The sequence below is a fragment of the Protopterus annectens genome, chromosome 9.part0 (assembly GCF_019279795.1).
Source record: "Protopterus annectens isolate FY-2018-M chromosome 9.part0, PAN1.0, whole genome shotgun sequence".
Lineage (NCBI taxonomy): Eukaryota > Metazoa > Chordata > Ceratodontiformes > Protopteridae > Protopterus > Protopterus annectens.
This window is the reverse complement of record NC_056743.1, coordinates 1,419,816,387-1,419,835,880: the sequence shown is the minus strand read 5'-3', so window position 1 is coordinate 1,419,835,880 and position 19,494 is coordinate 1,419,816,387. Positions and strand designations below refer to the sequence as shown.

The 19,494-nt window shown below is 43.6% G+C and overlaps 1 protein-coding gene across 2 annotated transcripts in view; it reads right to left on the bottom strand.

Moving 5' to 3' along the window:
* The window catches only part of LOC122812101 (metal transporter CNNM3-like), a 575,621-nt gene that overhangs the window by 213,254 nt on the left and 342,873 nt on the right, over positions 1–19,494 (bottom strand). For both annotated transcript variants that reach the window (XM_044084380.1, XM_044084382.1), the window contains exon 4: positions 3,152–3,321. In XM_044084380.1, coding sequence (XP_043940315.1) covers positions 3,152–3,321 — 170 coding nt within the window. The remainder of the gene's footprint in view (positions 1–3,151; positions 3,322–19,494) is intronic.

The following is a 19,494-nucleotide window of genomic DNA, read 5'->3' as shown; positions in this document are numbered from 1 at the left end:
ATATCAAATGTCTATCCATAACACAGCCAAAAGGGGGAATATAACAGATTTAAATAACCCAGATCGCAGTCCCCCCTCTATATCCAAATCAGATGTTTCCTAGAGAAGGGATTAGGTTACCTTTTATTCAGCAATACAGTGGCCAAAGCAGATAGCTCTGCAGCAGATGACAGGACATTAACCCTTTGCAAAGCCACAACAGACTTTACGGTTAAATGCTTATAATAAAAATAACAGCAGACAGGGCAGCTGTTTGTGAGATGAATATCTTGTACCACCAAATGTACTATGGGATGTGTACAAATTTAAAACATCTAGGCCTGCTACACTGAGTCCTGAAATGCTGAGACTGAATGGACAAAAATACAGGCTTGCATATACTAAATCAGAATTGGCCATTTCTCGAATTCCCCCTTTTCTCCAAGGTACGGCAATCTTTGAGTTAGTATATATAAGTTTGGGGTGTATGTGTGGGGCTTGCCACCCCACAATGGGGGTGCACAGAATTTAATGGAAAAGAGTGATGTTCAAGATTCGCTGCTCAGCATTTCTGGTCTTTTTTTTTTTCAGCATATCAGCACTGGGCATTTTGAGTGCCAGAGTTTCAACAGGTGGGCAACAGGGTGACGTTGTGTACTATAGTGGTTTTGCAGTTAAAGGCAAGCTGGAAGGATTTACTCCAAGGGTATTTTGGCTGTATCATAATACTGGGAGTTTCAGAAGGGGGGAGACTTTCCAAAAGGAATGTCTCCCTACAGACAGTTAAGAACTGGCATTTTCAGGTGGCATAGTACTGTCAAATACAAAGGCCTGGCAATTTTGCAACTCTCTGAATTCACCCACTGGTCTAGAAGAGCCAATAGAGGTGACTACAAAGAATTCAAAGTTGTTGGGGCAGACTAGACTGTGCCTTTCCAAGGCCAGTGCACTAATCATGCCAGTGAAGGTCTCTGGCCGTTTAGGCTTGCTACTGAAAGGCTCCCCTACTTGAGAAAGGAAAGATGCCTCTTGACACATAGCTGAAAGCCTTTTGGATTCCAAGCCAAGTCAATGCGTCTGGGCACAACAAAGCATGGTCTTTTATTGAACAATATATAGTGCTTGTGGGTAGAAACCCAACGGCTTCCTCAAAGGCAAAACAGGCACTTGTAATCCTTCAGGGGAATTTGTCTAGCACAGACATACTTGCTGGTGATCTCTTCCAAAGACATCATCAGCATCAGGAAAAAAAATCTTAAAACTTGAATAATCTCAATTAAAACATTCAACAACTGCAATAAAATAAGAAAAGCCCCCCCCCCCCCCCAGTCTGGGTACTTCTCTCTCTCTCTCTCTCTCTCTGATCAGAAAGGTGTCTGGAATGAGCAGATCACTTTTTGCCGCTAAGAGAGAACTAAAAATTATGAAAACCAGTCTTCATCTTCAAATGATTGTAATGTTAACATCCTTGACAACAGGAACCAACTAGACCTGTTTTCGGGATATAACTTTTCTATTTTTGAAGACAGAACTAGCACTCATCACCAGCTTCCAACATGTTCTGCAGATTCCTCACTCACTTTACATTCCCAAACCCGTGGTACAGAAAAGGACTGCAGAACCAAAAATTTAACATGGGTCATGCTTTCCAGTGGATCTGCATGTATCAGACCAACTGTCTGTATCATATCCTGGATCACTTTCAAGTCATTTACACTTCACTTCTGGAATACGGTTGGCATTACAGTCTGAGTGGGTACCTATGACTTGGATGAATGAGAATTAGGCTTCACCATGCTGAAAGGAAAAGAAGTGGAGACAGGGTTCATTCCAGGAGACCATGTTTACCTTAACAATAATGCCGCCGCATGTCTGCAGAAGTAAGCTTGTCCTGAGACAGGGGACCATATCTCATCATTCATAAGAGTACAATGTTTCAGAAGGAAAAGGAAAGAAGACAAACCACACTGGCAACTGTGAATATAACTTAGCGCTTTCGTTTACTGGCAAATTGTAAACTTCTTCAGATGATCTTTTGTTTTAACCAGTTTTTGAATTTTATGTGGTGTTCAATGTTTCAGAAGGAGCACTACATGGCATAGGGACGAGTTTCTTTCACCATGCTAAGAAAGTGCATAATTAGGAAGTTATTTCCTCCACAGCTGAGGTATACATACCCAGATGACATTTGGGAATGCTGGAGTTAAAGGAATAATAGATACCATGCTACAATGGGTTAAGCTTTTAGGTTGACAGAAATTTCCAAGTGGGTACATTTGAGTGAGGACACACAGGTGAAATGAAATTCAGCTGCAGAGACATATGGCCGCCATAAATTCACTATGAACGCAAAGAAGCACACAGCACCATGCATACAGCTTCAGGAAGCAAGGCACAGGGGACTTGAGAGGGTGATGTCCATGACCCCAATACACACAGAGATAGCAGGCAGTATGGCAGACATCAGTAGCAGGATGCCCAATGGGCATGTCAATGGCAGTGAAAAAGCAGTGTACAATGAAAAATGCCTTTACTAAAGTACCATGGGTACACCTATGGACTGTTATCCTTTTTGTAGTGTCTACGGAACATTGCCGAAAGCACATACTGAATCATGCAGGATTTCTTCCACGCTGTAACACATTTCTACATGTTGTAGTTACATAAGCATGAACTGTACATCATGCACAACACAATTACTTCCCGTCATACATATATATGACACACACACACACACACACATTGTACAACAAAGCACAATACACATCAGTAACCATACATTTCGTTACTGCAACTGTAGGCATCACATCACGCTCTTCTGTGTCCACAATGAATTTATGATAGCCATATGTGTCTGTAGCTGAATCTCACTTCAAATGTGTTCCCAACCAAACATACCAGCAGGGATATGTCTTGCCATCTAAAAGCCTGAACCCTGCTACAATGTCCAGTTTTTTAAAATAAAGATGCATGGGGAATTTCTTGGAGAAGAATGACAAGGTCTGCTATATTACATTGGACAAAACATATCCAGGACACTGAATTCAACATACATATCCAGGACACTAAATTCAACATACATCAGGTGTAAATACTTATGAAGAGCATGATCCAAGGAGTTTAGAAAAGAAATGTTATCATCATTTATTAAAACATTTTACAGCTGCCTTACCTGGAGTATAAGAATGAAGTAGTCTACAGGATGGTTGCGCCTGTACAGGAAATGATCTGGTGCCATTTTTTCATTTTCATTGAACTTCAGCTCCTGGTTGACACTGGGGTGCTTCAAGAGGTGGAGCAGAACTTTCTCAGAGATGCGCAATGGATTAAATAAATCCACCTCTAAGGAGCAGAAAAAAAGACAAACTCATTTGTAGATTAATTCACTGCTGCCCAACTGGCATGACATTAAAGATGCATGTTAAAAAAAAATCCAACTTCAAAAGTTAACTATCCAGTCTGTGTATCTAAATCCAAATCTAGCTATCTAAACTCCAGCAGAGAGATTAAAAAGTCACAGAGGCCAGAAGAAGCATTGAGACACAGCACAGATACTGTAAGGAAAAGAGAGGGAGAGGTCCCTATTAGTTCATCAGTATTATCAGCATAATCTATACAATTAAAGAATCTACAGAAAAAAAAATAATTTTAGGATATTAACACACAGCCTCCTCTCTGAATACAAGATCCTTCAGAAGAAATCCCCCCACCACTGCAAAACAAACACAGCACAGTTTCTCACTCCTTAGTCACTAGCTTCAATACCAGTAATCCGCATCACAGGCTTCAGCCACTTCTACAAGGTCAATCCAAACTTCTCATCCTAGTCAGACTAGCAGCTGGAATGAAGAGAGACTTTGTGAAGAATGCACCAACTCTGGAATCTAATACATTAGTGTTGCATTGCTACCTGGAAAGTACAGTTGTGTACACTTACCATAAATGTAGATGTTCGAGTGTATTCACTGTTGCAGTCATTACACATTTGGGTAATCCAGTCAGTCTGAATTCCAAAGTCTTGGGTCCTGCGTCGGCTGCTGTTGCCCCTTCCCTGATGTCAGGTCGTCAGGGGTATAAAAGAAGGAGCCAACGCCATTTTCTTCAGTTTTTCCTGCCCCAGATGTCAGGTGCCCCCCTAAAAGGGTAGCCAAAATTTATATATATATATATATATATATATATATATATATAAAATTAGATGCACCAATATAAACTTTACCTTCATCTACAAGCAAATACACCACATAGGTTGTATAAATCAGAGAAGGAAAGACAAGTTCCAGCAGAAAAAAGGGGGATGGCGGGTGGGTAACCTGGACTGCAACAGTGAATACACTCGAACATCTACTTTTATGGTAAGTGTACACAACTGTACTATGTTCTTCGTGTCAGGGCTGCGAAAGAGCCTCACTGAGAACTGGTGACTGGCTTAGGAGAAGCTTTGTCGTTGGTTTTGGGACTCGGTTGTTTATCTCTCTCCTTTTCTTTACGTTTTTTGTGAACTCCGGTAGTCGGATGTCTATCCGACGACATTTCTGGATAATTAAACCGGTGTCCAAAATAGTTTAAAGCAAAATCATACTGACGCTTAATAGTGCGTTGGTTAAATCTAGCACAAAACCGACAACCAGAAACGTTGTGATCAGGGCCTAGGCAAGGAATACAGTAAGAATGAAAGTCCTTATGAGGTATTTGTTTTCCACAAGAAATAAAATTATTTACTTTTTCTGACATCGGTCTGCAGCAAGAAAAAAGTTTCCCCGATGGGGTACTTAGCTTTATTGAAGACTTCGGATCTGAAATTCGAACACGAAAATCTCAGGAGTCGACCGACCGGCACTTGCGAACTGCTTCTGCTTCGGGTACTGCGTGGCAAGAAAGACTGAAGAAAATGGCGTTGGCTCCTCCTTTTATACCCCTGACGACCAGACGTCAGGGAAGGGGTGACCGTAGCAGACGCAGGACCCAAGACTTTGGAATTCAGGGCAACCTGCTAGCAGGATTACCCAAATGTAATGACTGCAACAGTGAAACGCGAAGAACATCAGCTTTCTCATACAAACTGGTAATTCCAACCAAAAAACTATTTGAGACACAGAAGGGCTCAAATGAAGCTATGAATGAAATGGGAAGGTATCATACTTCAGCCATTCTACCTTCTTAGCTACAGTCAGTGTCTTGTTAGTTAAAAAGTACAGTTGTGTACACTTACCATAAATGTAGACGTTTGAGTGTATTCACTGTTGCAGTCATTACATTTGGGTAATCTGCTGGCAGGTTGTCCTCAGTCGGCCTGAATATCAAAGTCTTGGGTCCTGCGTCGGTTGCTGTCCCCTCTTCCATGACGTCAGGTCGTCAGGGGTATAAAACATGCAGCTGACGCCATTTTCTTTAGTTTTTTTTCTTGCCTCAGATGTCAGGTGCCCCCCAAATGGGGAGCAAAAAATATATATATATATATATATATATATATATATATATATATATATATATATATATAGCGGCCACGGTGGTGTTCTCCGGTTCGATCCTTGGCTGGGGTGCCTTCTGTGCGGAGTCTGCATGTCCTCCCTGTGGTCGCGTGGGTTTCCTCCGGGTGCCCCGGTTTCCTCCCACATCCCAAAGACATGCTGCAGGTGGATTGGACACTCTAAATTGGCCCTAGGTGTGCGTGTGAGTGTGCCTTCTGTGGAAGGTTGGGCGCCGGGCTGGCAACTCAACACCGTAAAACACCACTGCCATTCAATGTGCGGACAAGGTGATCCACTGTGGCGACCCCTAACTGGGAAAAGCCGAAAGAAGAAGAAGATATATATATATATATATATATATATATATATATATATATATATATATAGATGCAATTGTAACAACATAAACTTTACCTTCATCTAAAAGCAAATACACCACAAAGGCTGTAGAATATAGTGAAGGAAAGTGAAGTTCTAGAAAAAAGGGGGATGGCGGGTGGGTAACCCGGACTGCAACAGTGAATACACTCAAACACCTACATTTATGGTAAGTGTACACAACTGTACTATGTTCCTCGTGTTTCACTGTTGCAGTCATTACATTTGGGTAGAATCCCAAAGCTATGGATGATGGGAGGCTGGAACTAAATAGCATTAGGAGTGGCTATAAGGCCCTGCAGAACTGCAGTGGCAAAGCCTGCCCTGGACTTAGAGAAGAGAGGCAAATGATAATGCTTTGTAAAAGTATGAACACAGCTCCAAGTAGCAGCTTCTAGAATGTCATTGGTTGGTACCCCTCTGAGAAAAGCTGCTGAGGCAGATGCAGCCTTGGTGGAATGAGACCCGATTCCCTTGGGCACCGGTTTACCATGATGCAAATAGCAGAAAAAATGCAGTGGCTTATCCACTTTGCAATAGTCTGCTTTGAAATAGCCTTTCCCTCTGATCCTGCAGCAAATGCCACCAGTAGCTGCTCAGACTTTCTTAGAGATTTGGTCCTGTTTAAGTAGAATCTTAGTTGTTTGTGTACGTCCAAGGAATGCAGAATCCACTCCCCCCTTGTTCTGCGGATTTGGGTAAAAAGCTGGCAGGTGAACAGTTTGGTTAAGAGCCACACTGGATACCACCTTAGGCATAAAGGAAGGATTGGTCCTGAGGGACACCCTGTCCGGGTAAAATGCACTAAAAGGCTCCACAGCCATGAGGGCCTGTACTTCTGAAACCCTTCTTGCTGAAGTGATTGCCAGAAGGAAAGCTGTTTCCCAAGATAAAAACTTTATATCCACAGTAGCTGCTGGTTCAAATGGAGGCAGGGTGAGCTTTTCCAACACAAAACTGAGGTCCCATGCAGGAGTTGGTGATCTTCTGGGAGGCCTTACATTTTTGGCCCCTCTAAGATACTGTTTTAGCAGAGGATAAGAAAAGATGGGAGGCTCTGTGTTGTAATGAGCCGAGATGGCAGAGGCATGGATTTATATTGATGAAAAAGATAGGTCCTTGTCAAGCATCTCAGTCAAGTATTGTAAAATCCGAGGTATAACTGGCTTTGCTGTGTCAGTCCCTTGTGCTCGGTTCCAAGCACAGAATCTCTTCCATTTATCAGCATAAGATTTTCTAGTACTAGGCCTTCTGTCTTCCAAAATGACATCCATCACAGACTTACTGAGAGGTGTTGTTTGAATAATTATATGATCTGCTATGCTGCCAGTTTCAGAGTTTGGAGCTGATTGTGCAGAATTTGATTGTTCTGCTGAGACAGTACGGTGAGGTATTTGAGGCAAGTTCCAAGGAGGGAGTTGAGACATATTCCTTAGAATTGGGTACCAGTGCTGGCGAGGCCAGTCCAGGGCAATAAGAATCATTTTTGGTTTTTCCTGTCTGACCTTTAGTAAGACCTTGGGAAGAAGAGGCAGAGGAGGAAAGGCGTAGACTGATAGGTTTTTCCAACTGAAGGACAGGGTATCCACTTTCCATGCTTGTCTGTGATAAGTCCTTGTGCAGAATTTGTCCAGTTGATAATTCTGGGGAGAGGCAAATAGATCTATGTCCGAGCTCCCCCATTTCTCTGTTATCATGCTGAAGACTTGTGGATCCAGTTTCCACTCATGAGGGACCATAAGATTTCTGCTTAAGTCGTCTGCCAGAGTATTTTGTTTTCCTGGCAGGAACTGAGCTTGAAGATGTGTTTGGTAAATCAAGGCTGTGTCCCACAATGCCATGGCTAGTCTGCAAAGGGGGTAGGAATGTGTACCCCCCCTCCTTGTTTATGTACCACATAACCGTGGTGTTGTCCGTCATCAGTAGTTGTCCTGGATGAAGTAAATCCTTGAAGGCTGTCAGGGCATTCTAAACAGCTAACATCTCTTTCTGGGTGATATGCAGATGCATTTGTTTTGGGCTCCATATGCCCTGAATGGATCTCCCCGCCAGGTGGGCCCCACAAGCATAGTCTGATGCATCTGTAGTTAGGGTTTGGTTGGCAGGGGGTAGAGTGAAAGACTGTCCCATGTTCTGGTGACATGTCTCTGCCCATCAAAGAAACTCCTGTTGTAGACAGGGAATGAGAAGAATAATTGTTTCCAGACTGTGACGATGTTGACTCCATAAACTTTTTAGATACCACTGTACTTTCCTCATATGCAGTTTTGCATATGGAATTAGTAGAATGTAGGATGCCATGAACCCCAAAGCCTGCAGAATTTGTCTTGCAGATAACTGAGTTTTTGTTGCCATCTGTTTGAAGTAAACAGTCAGTTGCCTTTGTTTGTCTGACATAAGGTAAGCCATCTGGGCAGTTGTATTTTCAAGCTTGCACCCAGGAATGTAATCTTTTGAGAGGGTACCAGTTGTGATTTCTTTTCATTTATTGTGTACCCTAGGCATGTTAGCAGCCTTTTTACAAATGCCAGATGCTGAAGAAGAATGTCCTTGTTTTCCTTGAATGAGTCAGTTGTCCAAGTAAGAATAAATTTGTATGCTTCTTTGTCTGCAAAATGCAATTACTGGTGCCAGGCACTTTGCAAAGACCCTGGGCGCAGTAGATAAGCCAAGGGCAGTGCAGAGAATTGGCAATGCATAAAACCAACCTCGAAGAGGAGGTATATTCTGCATGATTCCCTTATTGGGATATGCAGGAATGCCTCTTTTAAGACTAGAATCACTAGCCAAACGTTCTTGCCCAGCATGGGCAGAAGCTGTTGCAAAGTCAGCATTTTGAATTTTGGGATGTCCAAGAATGTGTTCAAAATCGATAAATCCAATATTGGGCGCCAGGCATTGTCTTTTCTGGAACAGTCTTGAGTAAAACCCTTGCCCTTTTTCATGTTCTGGTACTGGCTAAATAGTCCCCATATCCATGAAAGACATAACTAGTTTCTGTGCCTCTGCCCATTGATTTTGTGGCAGATCTGGCCAACCATTTGGAATTGGCAAGGTATGGAAATGAAATCTGTATCCTTGGGATACTATGTTTAAAACCTACTTGTCCTGGGTTATAAACTGCCAATTTTGAGCATGAAGTGATAGTTTTCCCCCTAAGGGGGCTGCCAAAAGATAAGTGCTTGGTGATGGCAGAGGGAAGTCACTGAGACTGTTTACTCTACGGTTGTGCTTTGTTTCCTCCAGATTTGGAGTTAGAGGCACTCCATTGCTTTGACCTGTAAGAACCCTGTGATTGGTATCTAGAGCCTTTTGAGCACCTGGATTTGCCCTGTGAGGCTCTGTCAGACACAGGAAAGGACCAATTTTTTGTAGGCCAGTGTCTACTGAATTTTGGTGGCTTGTAAGAAGTCTTTTACAGTTTGCATAGACTTAGCTTTGTCTTCCATTTTCTTTAAAACCTCTTCTGCCTTATTACCAAACAGAGTATCATGCTGTAAAGGTGCATCCAGCAATTTAGCTTTAACATGATCAGGCAGATTTTGCTCCTTGAGCCAAGCATGCCTTCTAATCACAGATTAGGTAAAGTACAGTTTTGTACCTACCATAAATGTAGATGTTCGAATGTACACCCTGCTGCAGTCATCACACTTGGGTTATCCTGTCGTCAGGCGGTCCCGCAGTCGGCCAGAATTCCAAAGTCTTGGTCTGGAGTCGGTTGCTGTCGCTTCTTCCCTGACGTCAGTGCGCCAGGGGTATATATAATGCATCCAACGCCATTTTCTTTAGTTTTTCTTGCCCCAGATGTCAGGTGCCCCCAAAAAGGTGGTTAGTAATTAGTACCAAATTAAGTAATTTTTGCACAAACACAAAATCCCTCCAGCTATAAGCAAATACATCAGGAAGGTATTGTAGAGATTTAGCCAGTTAGATCAGAGGGGATAGAGGGAGGGAGGGTAACCTGGACTGCAGCAGGGTGTACACTCGAACATCTACATTTATGGTAGGTACAAAACTGTACTATGTTCATCGTGTTACCCTGCTGCAGTCATCACACTTGGGTAGAATCCCAAAGCTATGGATGGGCGGAGGAGTTATAGAGGGTTAGAGGAGGCTAGAAGGCCTTGCTGAACTGCAGTGGCGAAGCCAGCCCTAGTCTTAGAGTAAAGTGGTAAGTGATAGTGTTTGGTAAAGGTGTGTACTGAACTCCAAGTTGCAGCTTCCAAAATCTCCTTGGATGGAACCCCCATGAGGAAGGCTGTAGATGTAGCTGTTGCCCTGGTAGAGTGGAGCCTAATGGTAGCAGGAACTGGTTTTCCATGATGGGTATAGCAAAAATGAATGTGATGTCCTATCCATTTGGAAATGGTTTGTTTTGATATAGCCTTCCCTTGTGAAGCTGTAGCATAAGGTCAGATTTTCTGAAAGCCTTAGTTTTATCCAAGTAGTAACGAAGTTGCCTGTGAATGTCCAAGGAATGCAGGAGTCTTTTTCCTTTGTTCTGTGGGTTTGGGAAGAAGGTGGGTAAGTGAATGGTTTGATTTAAAGCCACACTGGAAACCACCTTAGGCAGGAAGGAAGGATTAGTTTGTAGAGAAACTCTGTCTTGATGGAAAATGAGGAAAGATTCCACTGCCATTAGTGCCTGCAGCTCTGAGACCCTTCTAGCTGAAGTTATTGCTAGCAGCAGGGCATTCTTCCATGATAGGAACTGTAGATCTGCAGAAAAAGCTGGTTCAAAGGGAGGTAGCGTAAGTTTTTCCAGAACAAAATTGAGGTCCCATGTTGGTGTAGGTGCTCTCTTGGGGGGCCTAATGTTTTTTGCCCCTCTGAGGAACTGCCTTAGAAGTAGATGCAAAAATAAGGGTGGTTCAGTGTTGTAGTGGGCTGAAATAGCTGATGCATGGATTTTAATGGAAGAAAAAAGAAGAAAGTCCTTTGTGCAACATCTCAGTTAAATACTGTAGAATCTGAGGCATGTGAGGCTGAAGTGTGTTTTGGCCTTTAGCTTGGTTCCAGGCACAAAACCTTTTCCATTTGTCCAAATAGGCCGTCCTGGTGCTGGGCGCCTCCTAGCTTCCAGAATAACATCCATAATTGCTTGGGAAAGAGGAGCTGGCTGGATGCTTAGGTGATTTGCCATGCAGCCAGATTTAAGGTTTTTAGCTGGCTGTGAAGAATCTGATTGTTTTGCCGTGTGAGCAAATGAGCAATTTGTGGTAAAATCCAAGGCCCTGGGCCATATTCCTCAATAGTGGTTTTCCAGTGCTGGCGTGGCCAGTCTGGGGCTATGAGCATCAGTTGTGGTCTCTCCTTTCTGACTTTCAGAAGCACCTTTGTGAGGAGAGGCAATGGAGGGAAGGCATATACTGTCAGGTTTTTCCAACTGAATGAGAGTGCGTCCACTTTCCAAGCTTGATGGTGAAGTGTCCTTGTACAAAATTTTGTTAGTTGATAGTTTTGAGGACTGGCAAACAGGTCTATGTCTGGAAGGCCCCATTTTTGAGTTATCATTGCAAATACTTGTGGATCCAGTTTCCACTCGTGGGGATCCATGATGTTTCTGCTGAGGTCGTCTGCCAATGTGTTCTTTTTTCCTGGCAGGAATTGAGCTTGTAACTGAACTTGGTAAGCCAGAGCTGTGTTCCATAAGGTCATTGCTTGCCTGTATAGAGGGTAGGAGTGTGTACCCCCTTGTTTATGTACCACATTACTGTGGTGTTGTCCGTTCTTATTGTAAGTTGTCCTGGATGTAATAGATTCTTGAAGGCTGTCAGAGCATTCTGTACAGCTAGCATCTCTTTTTGATTGATGTGCAGATTCCTTTCATCTGCAGTCCATACACCTTGAACGCACTGTCCTGCCATGTGTGCCCCCCAGGCGTAGTCCGATGCATCTGTTGTCATAGTTTGTCTGGCTAGGGGCAAGGTGAAAGGCTGACCCTTGTTGAGGTGACATGCCAGTGACCATCATAGAAACGCCTGTTGTAAGCAGGGAATGAGAGATATCATGGTGTCCAAGCTGTGGCTGTGTTGAGACCATACGCTTTTTAGGTACCACTGTAATTTCCTCATATGCAGCTTTGCAAATGGTATTAGTAGTATGCAAGATGCCATGAAGCCCAAGGCCTGCAGAATTTTTCTTGCAGGTAGTTGGGTCTTTGTTGCCAATGTTTTGAAATATTGAGTCAGTTGTAGTTGTTTGTCTGGCGTTAGATAAGCCTTCTGGTCTGTTGTATTCAAGCTGGCACCCAGGAATGTCATATTTTGTGAGGGTACTAGTTTTGATTTCTTTTTGTTTACTGTGTACCCCAGGCAACTTAGATGATGTTTTACAAAAGCCAGATGTTGTAAGAGGATGTCCTTGCTTTCTGCTTGGATGAGGCAGTCGTCCAGGTATGGGTATATTTGAATTCCTCTTTGTCTGCAGTATGCAATTACTGGTGCCAGGCATTTTGTGAAGACCCTGGGCACAGTAGATAAGCCAAAGGGCAGTGCAGAGAATTGCTAATGGGTTGAACCTGCAATGAAACGGAGGTATCTTCTGCAACTTGGTCTGATAGGGACATGCAGGTATGCCTCCTTGAGGTCCAACGTTACTAGCCATGCTTTCTTGCCCAACATGGGAAGCAGCTGCTGTAGTGTTAGCATATTGAATTTGGGTACTTGTAAGAAGGTGTTTAGAATTGAAAGGTCCAGAATTGGTCTCCAGGCATTGTCCTTTCTGGGAACTAGAAAGAGTCTTGAGTAAAATCCTTGGCCTTGCTCTCGAGTAGGTACCAGTTGAATGGCTCCATGAGAGCTGTAATTTGTTTTTGCGCCTCTGCCCATTGATTTTGTGGCAGGTTTGGCATTCCTCTTTTCATTGGAAAGGTGTGAAAATGGAATCTGTATCCTCGTGAAATTATGTCTAGGACCCATTTGTCCTTTGTGACAATGTGCCAGTTGTCTGAAAAAAGTGAGAGTTTTCCTCCCAAGGGGGCTGCCAAGCGAGTGTTGCTTGGCCAGATGAGGTGCAAGTCATTGAGTTTGCCTTCTGTTAGTTTGGGACCTGTCTTCTACTCCCTTCTGTGCTGCAGTGCCCCATTGTTAAGGATTGTACTGGGCTTGTGGTTGTCCTCTGCCTCTTGGACGTCTGTATTTACCCCTCTGTGGTCCGTCAGTAGCTGGAAAGGACCAATTTTTTGTTGGCCAATTTCTGCGAGGGGGCTGTACCTGTAGGAAATCTTTGACTGTCTGCATAGATTTTGCTTTATCCTCCATTTTCTTTAAGACGACTTCTGCTTTAACTCCAAAAAGAACATCCTGCTGTAAGGGAGCATCTAGAAGCTTTGCTTTAACATGATCAGGCAGAGTTTGTTCCTTTAACCAAGCATGCCTACGTATAACAGACCCAGTGACAGCTGCTCTGCAGGAAGCCTCCAAATAATCAAACCCACATTGTAAAGTATGTTTGCCCACCTGTTCAGTTGCATGCAACAGATCCTGCATTTCGTTCAATTCAGACTGTTGAGTGAGTGTGCTCATTTTTTATTTTAACTGAGACATTAGAAATTGCTGATATTTTAGCATGTGAAACTGGCAATTTAGTGCCCTCATAGCTAGAGTGGCTGAGGTGTAAACCTTTTTCCCCCACCTGTCTAGTGCTCTGGAGTCCCTTTCAGAGGGTACAGGATTTTTTGCCATAAAAGCCTTAGCCCCTTTGGGACCCTGGGAGATAGTTTCTGGATCAGCAGCAGGACTTTTATAAAGAAATTTGTGGGAATCAGGCACTCTATAGTATCTGTCAGGTTTGGCCGGAGCAGGAGACAGAGAATCTGGGTTCAAACTGGATTCTAAGTAAACATCATCCACAATGTCTAAATGTGGGGGGATGGCAAGTGGTCTGTGCTGGGGGAGTAAAAGAAACTCTCTGAGCCTTTTCTTTGAGTCAGAGTAGTCCTGACCTTCCCAGTGAAAATGTTCCCTCATAGTGTGTAAAGTTTCCCCAAAGGAGTAGTCTTCAGGGGGAGAAGCTGAGGGAATAGAATCCTCAGCATCAGAATCTTCATAAGGGGAGAAGGAGTAATCTGGGTCCTCAGAGGAGCCTGAGGAAATAGACACTTGTTCAGAGGAGGCATAATCTTCCTCTTGTCTAGGCCTTTTGTCGGGTGGGGGTTGGGAACCCCTGATTAAAGAGATCAAATCTTCAGCCATTTTGAGCATCTGTTTCTTAGGCATGGGGCCTTGAACTGGGGACTGAAGTGCAGTCTTTTTAGTTTTAATAGGAGTCTTAGTCTTAGGATATGTTTTTATGGTGAGCGTCGTCTGTCTTGAAGACGCCTTCAGAAACCGAAGGTGTTTCTGCAGCACCGACATCTTTTTCAGCAGTGTCGTCGGTAGGGGCTAAACAAAATGGCTGCGTCGGCCTAGTACTTTCCGCCAAAAGCTCCGAAGCGGTCTCAGGTTCCAGATCTGCGGTAGTCAGGGGCTGCGTCGGAGCCTCACTGAAGACAGGTGAACCGGAGACCGGACCAGCCGAGGCCTCGGAGTCTGGCTTGGGTCTAGGCTGCCTGTCCTTATCCTTGCGTTTTTTGTGCACGCCGATAGTCGGTTGCTCCGACGGCATAGTGTAGTTAAATTTTCTACCGAAGTAGTGTCGTGCGAAATCAAAGCGTCTTTTTATAGTACGCTTATTAAACCTAGCACAAAAACGACAACTAGTGACATCGTGGTCTGGGCCTACGCAAGGTATGCAGTAAGAATGAAAATCGTTATGAGGTATTTGCTTCCCATAAGAAATACAATTGTTAACTTTTTCTGACATCGGTCTGAGGCAAGAAAAGTTTCCCCAATGGGGGAAGACTTCGGATCTGAAATTCGACTTCGAAAATCTCAGGAGTAGGCCAACCGGCACTTGCGAACTGCCTCTGCTTCGGGCACTGCGCGGCAAGAAAGACTAAAGAAAATGGTGTCGGATGCATTATATATACCCCCTGGTGCACTGACGTCAGGGAAGAAGCGACAGCAACCGATGCCGGACCAAGACTTTGGAATTCCGGCCGACTGCGGGACCGCCTGATGACAGGATAACCCAAGTGTGATGACTGCAGCAGGGTAACATGATGAACATCTGCGGCCCTGCAGGAGGCGTCCAAGGAATCAAAACCACATTGCAAAGTATGCTTTCCAACCTGTTCTGCTGCATACAATAAATCCTGTAATTCTTTATTTTCCACACATTCAGAAATCGACATCAATTTCTGTTTCAATAATCCCACAACATGCTGTTGATATTTAAGCATATGAAACTGGCAGTTTAAGGCCCCAATTGCCAAGGTTGCAGACGTATATACCTTCTATTCCCATCTATCCAGTGCCCTGGAATCTCTAGCAGAGGGGGTAGGATTCTTAGCTGTTGAGGCCTTTACACATTTGGGACCCTGTGAGATAGTTTCAGGGTCAGCAGCAGGATTTTTGAATAAATATTTGTGGGAGTCAGGAACCCTGTAATATCTGTCTGGCTTGCTAGGACCCGGAGGTAGGGAATCTGGAGCCATGCTTGATTCCGAAAACACATCATCAACAATGTCTAATATAGGAGGTATGGTCAAAGGCCTACGCTGAGGAAGAAGAAGGAAATCCCCATGCCTCTTTTTGATTCTGAGAAATCTTGACTCTCCCAATGAAAATGTTCCCTCAAAGTATGCAAGGTTTCTCCGAAAGACTAATCTTCAGGAGGAGATGCAGATGGGATGGATTCCTCTACATCTGAATCATTTAAAGTGGACCTGTGTGTTGAGAGACAGCCTTACAAGACTATCTGCAAATATATAGAGCTGAGTATATTTTTCTGTATTATAGAGTTAAATTGTTGCTTAGACATCTGTTGTCTTAGTGTTCTGCAAACATACAGAGATCAGTATATATTTTTTTGGTTTTATAATTTGCACTCTGATTCCTCACATCTCTGTTCAAACTTTTCCCCATCCCGCCTCTCTGTTCTTGGTTGTAGTTTAAATTTGGTGGCTTTTGCAGTGCCCGCCCCACTGTAGATTTGATCTAGGACACTCCCCCAGTCCCATCTCTTTACCGCATTCTACCTAATAAACCCTTTCTGCACTTGCTTTTAGTCCTTTTTAATTACATTTTTTCAAACTGTGTGGACTAATATTGCTACATACTCAAGTGTGCCAGCTTGCACTGCATGTGAATTGTTTTTACTACTGTTTTTGCTACTTTTCTGAAAAAAAAAAAAAAAAATTGTAAGCCCGTTTCCTACCTTTCCTGTAATTAGTGTTCCAGATACACATTTGCTGTATCCAGGACTATTTGTAAGCTTCTGAGCCCCCAAGCCTTTCTGTGTTGGAGGGAAGCCTTCTAGCTCATCAGTGGGAGTGGTAAGCACTAGGTAACCCTGTCTACCACATAAGGAGTGGTTCTGGCCCAGAATTTGTAGTTATTGGCCATTTGGGCAGTCTTCCATCTCTCTCAGCTTTCTGATTTGAAGGCCTGCATTTGCACTTGTTTCTGTCCTGTATCTCCTGGGCCCATCTCATTTGCTCACTTAAAAAAAAAAATCTGCTTTTACTGTATTTGTGTTTCTTCCTACTTTATTTTGCTTTTGCGTCATCTTAAAAGTACTCAATTGTATTTATTACTGCTTGGTGTAATTCATTCTAAGCCTTTTAGTTTAAGCACTTGCGCTTAGACTAGATCCAGGCCTGCTGAATCTAGCTTTGTTTGTATAACTTGAGCACTAACCCAGGCATTCCTTAAAGCATTCAATTGTACCTATTACTGCTTGGTAGTAACTTGATTAAAGTGCTATCATTCTAAGTCTTTTGGATTAAGCACTTGGGCTTCAGACCAGTTGTTTTACATTAGGAAGGTTTGTGGCCTGCACTGTGGTGGCAGGACAGGTAGCGTACATCCTTTTAAGTTGTGAACTGCTGATTGAGGGCTCAGTGTCTGTTATTCTAAAAGTGTATTAGTTCTGGTTTAAGCACTTGGGCTTTAGGCCAGTTATTTTACATTAAGAAGGTTCGTGGTCTGCACTCTTGTGGGAGGAGAGGCTGGACTCTGCACTTCTGAGCTGGGAATTTCTGGTTAAAGGCTTATAGTGCCTGCATATCTGAACCGTTTCTTACTGAAATTGGTACACCTTGTTTGCTGTAGCATAGACTAGATCCAGGCCTGCTGAATCTAGCTTTATTTGTATGCTTGTTGTTTGTTTGCTTGTTATTTCCCTGAAACGCTAATTCCACCTAAAATGCGGCTTTTCAGCGCTTCTGTGGATACCTAGTGATATCTGCATTGCTTACTGTACTTATTTCCTTGTTTCACTTGAAAGAAAGTTACTGTTTGTCATTTTTGCATTTAAATTACCTGTAACACATTGCATTTAAGTTACCTGGCACTTGCTCACTAAAGCAATTATATAAGTCACCACTAAAATATTAAAAGCACTACAACCTCACAAACTCCCCTTGAGTACCTTGTTCCCATTGGCCCTTTTTTTTCAATTATAAAGGAATTCCCAATACTATTCTAGCATGTCCAAAGGTCAGTTGTCAATCTCCTCTCCGGTCCAGCTGGTGAATCTGGGAATCTTGAGGCAATGTTACAAATGCCTCATGTACACAGACAATGCTCTCCTCCTCCCAACAAATTCCAACACATGTGAGAGATGCAACCATATAGCCATACTGGAGGCTAAGGTCTCTCAACTCAGTACTGGCAAAACCAGTCAGGAGGAGAAGGAAACCACACTCACTACAATTCCAGTCTCACATAGACCTACCATAACAGCAAACCAAACACAAACACACAAAAACATACTCGGAGGCTCTAAATAAAAATCTGCCTAAGCAGCAGAGACCTCCGAAGCAGACACCCAAGCAACCGCTACCCCAAAACAAAACACGTGCAACACATAGCTCACAAAGCCAGTGTGCCGAACAGTCACAGCCCTTAAGGCTAAACAACACACCTGATACACTTATAATAGGTGACTCTATCGTCAGGCACACTGACGTCTCGCTCACCAGGCTGAACAAGGAGAAGGTCATGGTGAGCTGCCTGTCGGGCGATAGGATCCGCCACATAACACAAGCATTCAGGTCACTCCAAGGCAAGTACAAATATGACTCGGTCATTGTCCATGCTGGTGTGAATGACCCGAGATGTACCTCCCTGGACTACATGAAAAGAGACAGAGGAGCTCTCTGAGCATGTATCCCAGGCCGGTATGACCCTGACCTTGAGTAGCATCTTACCCTCACCAAGAATGATGCCACAATATGAAGACAAGATGATTAATTTCAACAATTGGCTTAAGTATTGGTGTCATTCAAAGGGGATCCAATGCCTGTCAGCCTGGGATGACATGCTCGACAAGCCACGATGCTTCACTAGGGACGGCTTGCACCTGTCACCCCTGGCTTTCGGATATTGGCAAAGGCTCTTGCTACCCCCATAGTGCCTTTTTTAGGCAAGGCTCAAAAGACAAACCCAGCTCCATAGGTATCACAAGGGATAAGAGTAATGCTACTCAATGCCAGAAGTCTAAACCTCAAGATGCACGCACTCAAAACTCTCCTTCGCATGGAGAACATCGATATCTGTGCAGTAACAGAAACCTGGTTCAAGGCTCCCGAGAGCACCCCAGCACTACCAGGTTATACCTCATACCATGCTTTTCAGCCCCAAAACTTGGACCGAACCACAAAAGGAGAGGGAGTATCAATATTCGTCAAAGATACCTACACCTCCAGGTTGGTGGCACAGCACGAAGCATCAGAGACTATCCATGTGCAACTAACAGTCAGTAAAACTGCCTTCCAGTTTATAGCCTGCTACAGACCACCCTCCCAAACCCAGGAACCCCACTCGGCCTTCCTGAAAACACTGGAAAATATGAAGGTCTCTCCAAACACCATTATATTGGGCGACTTCAACTACCCAAACATAGACTGGGAGCATTACTCTAGCTCCAACACCTTAGCCCAAAGGTTCCTAGAATTTATAAATTCAAATGCTATGGAACAACTTGTTACCACTCCCACAAGAGGGGAAAACATACTGGACCTGATCATCACCAACATGGGGACTCTATGCTCCAGACCAGAAGTGTATCCCTCACTGGTAAGATCAGACCATAAACTATTCTCACTGGATATTCACATCCCGACTCCAACCCCTGCCCTGAAAACCACAGTGAAAAACTTCTCTAAAGCAAATTTCACACTCCTCAAAACTGAGGTGGAATCCTTCAAAGCCCCCGGGCCTGTGGAAAATACGGCCCAGACCGCAGAATCCTTTATAAACGCATTCTATGAACACCTTCAGGAATACATGGATCATGCAATCCCAAATAAAACCAAGACCCAATCCTCCAAAGGCAGACGTCCTGTCTGGTGGACCCCAGCCATAAACAAACTAAACAAACTATACAATAGAAGGAGGAAGCTACTACATGATAGAGCAAAATCCCAAAAAGGGAAGGCATCTCCGATCAGTATTAGCAAAAAAAACTACGGGTACTCATAAAATCGTCTAAGGCCAGCTTCGAGAGAAAAATTGCACAGAACACTAAGGATAATTACAAGGCTTTCTTTAGTTATGTTAGGAACCTGGGTGGGAATTCCCAGATATGCTCAGAATTAGTCCAAAATGACAAAAAATAC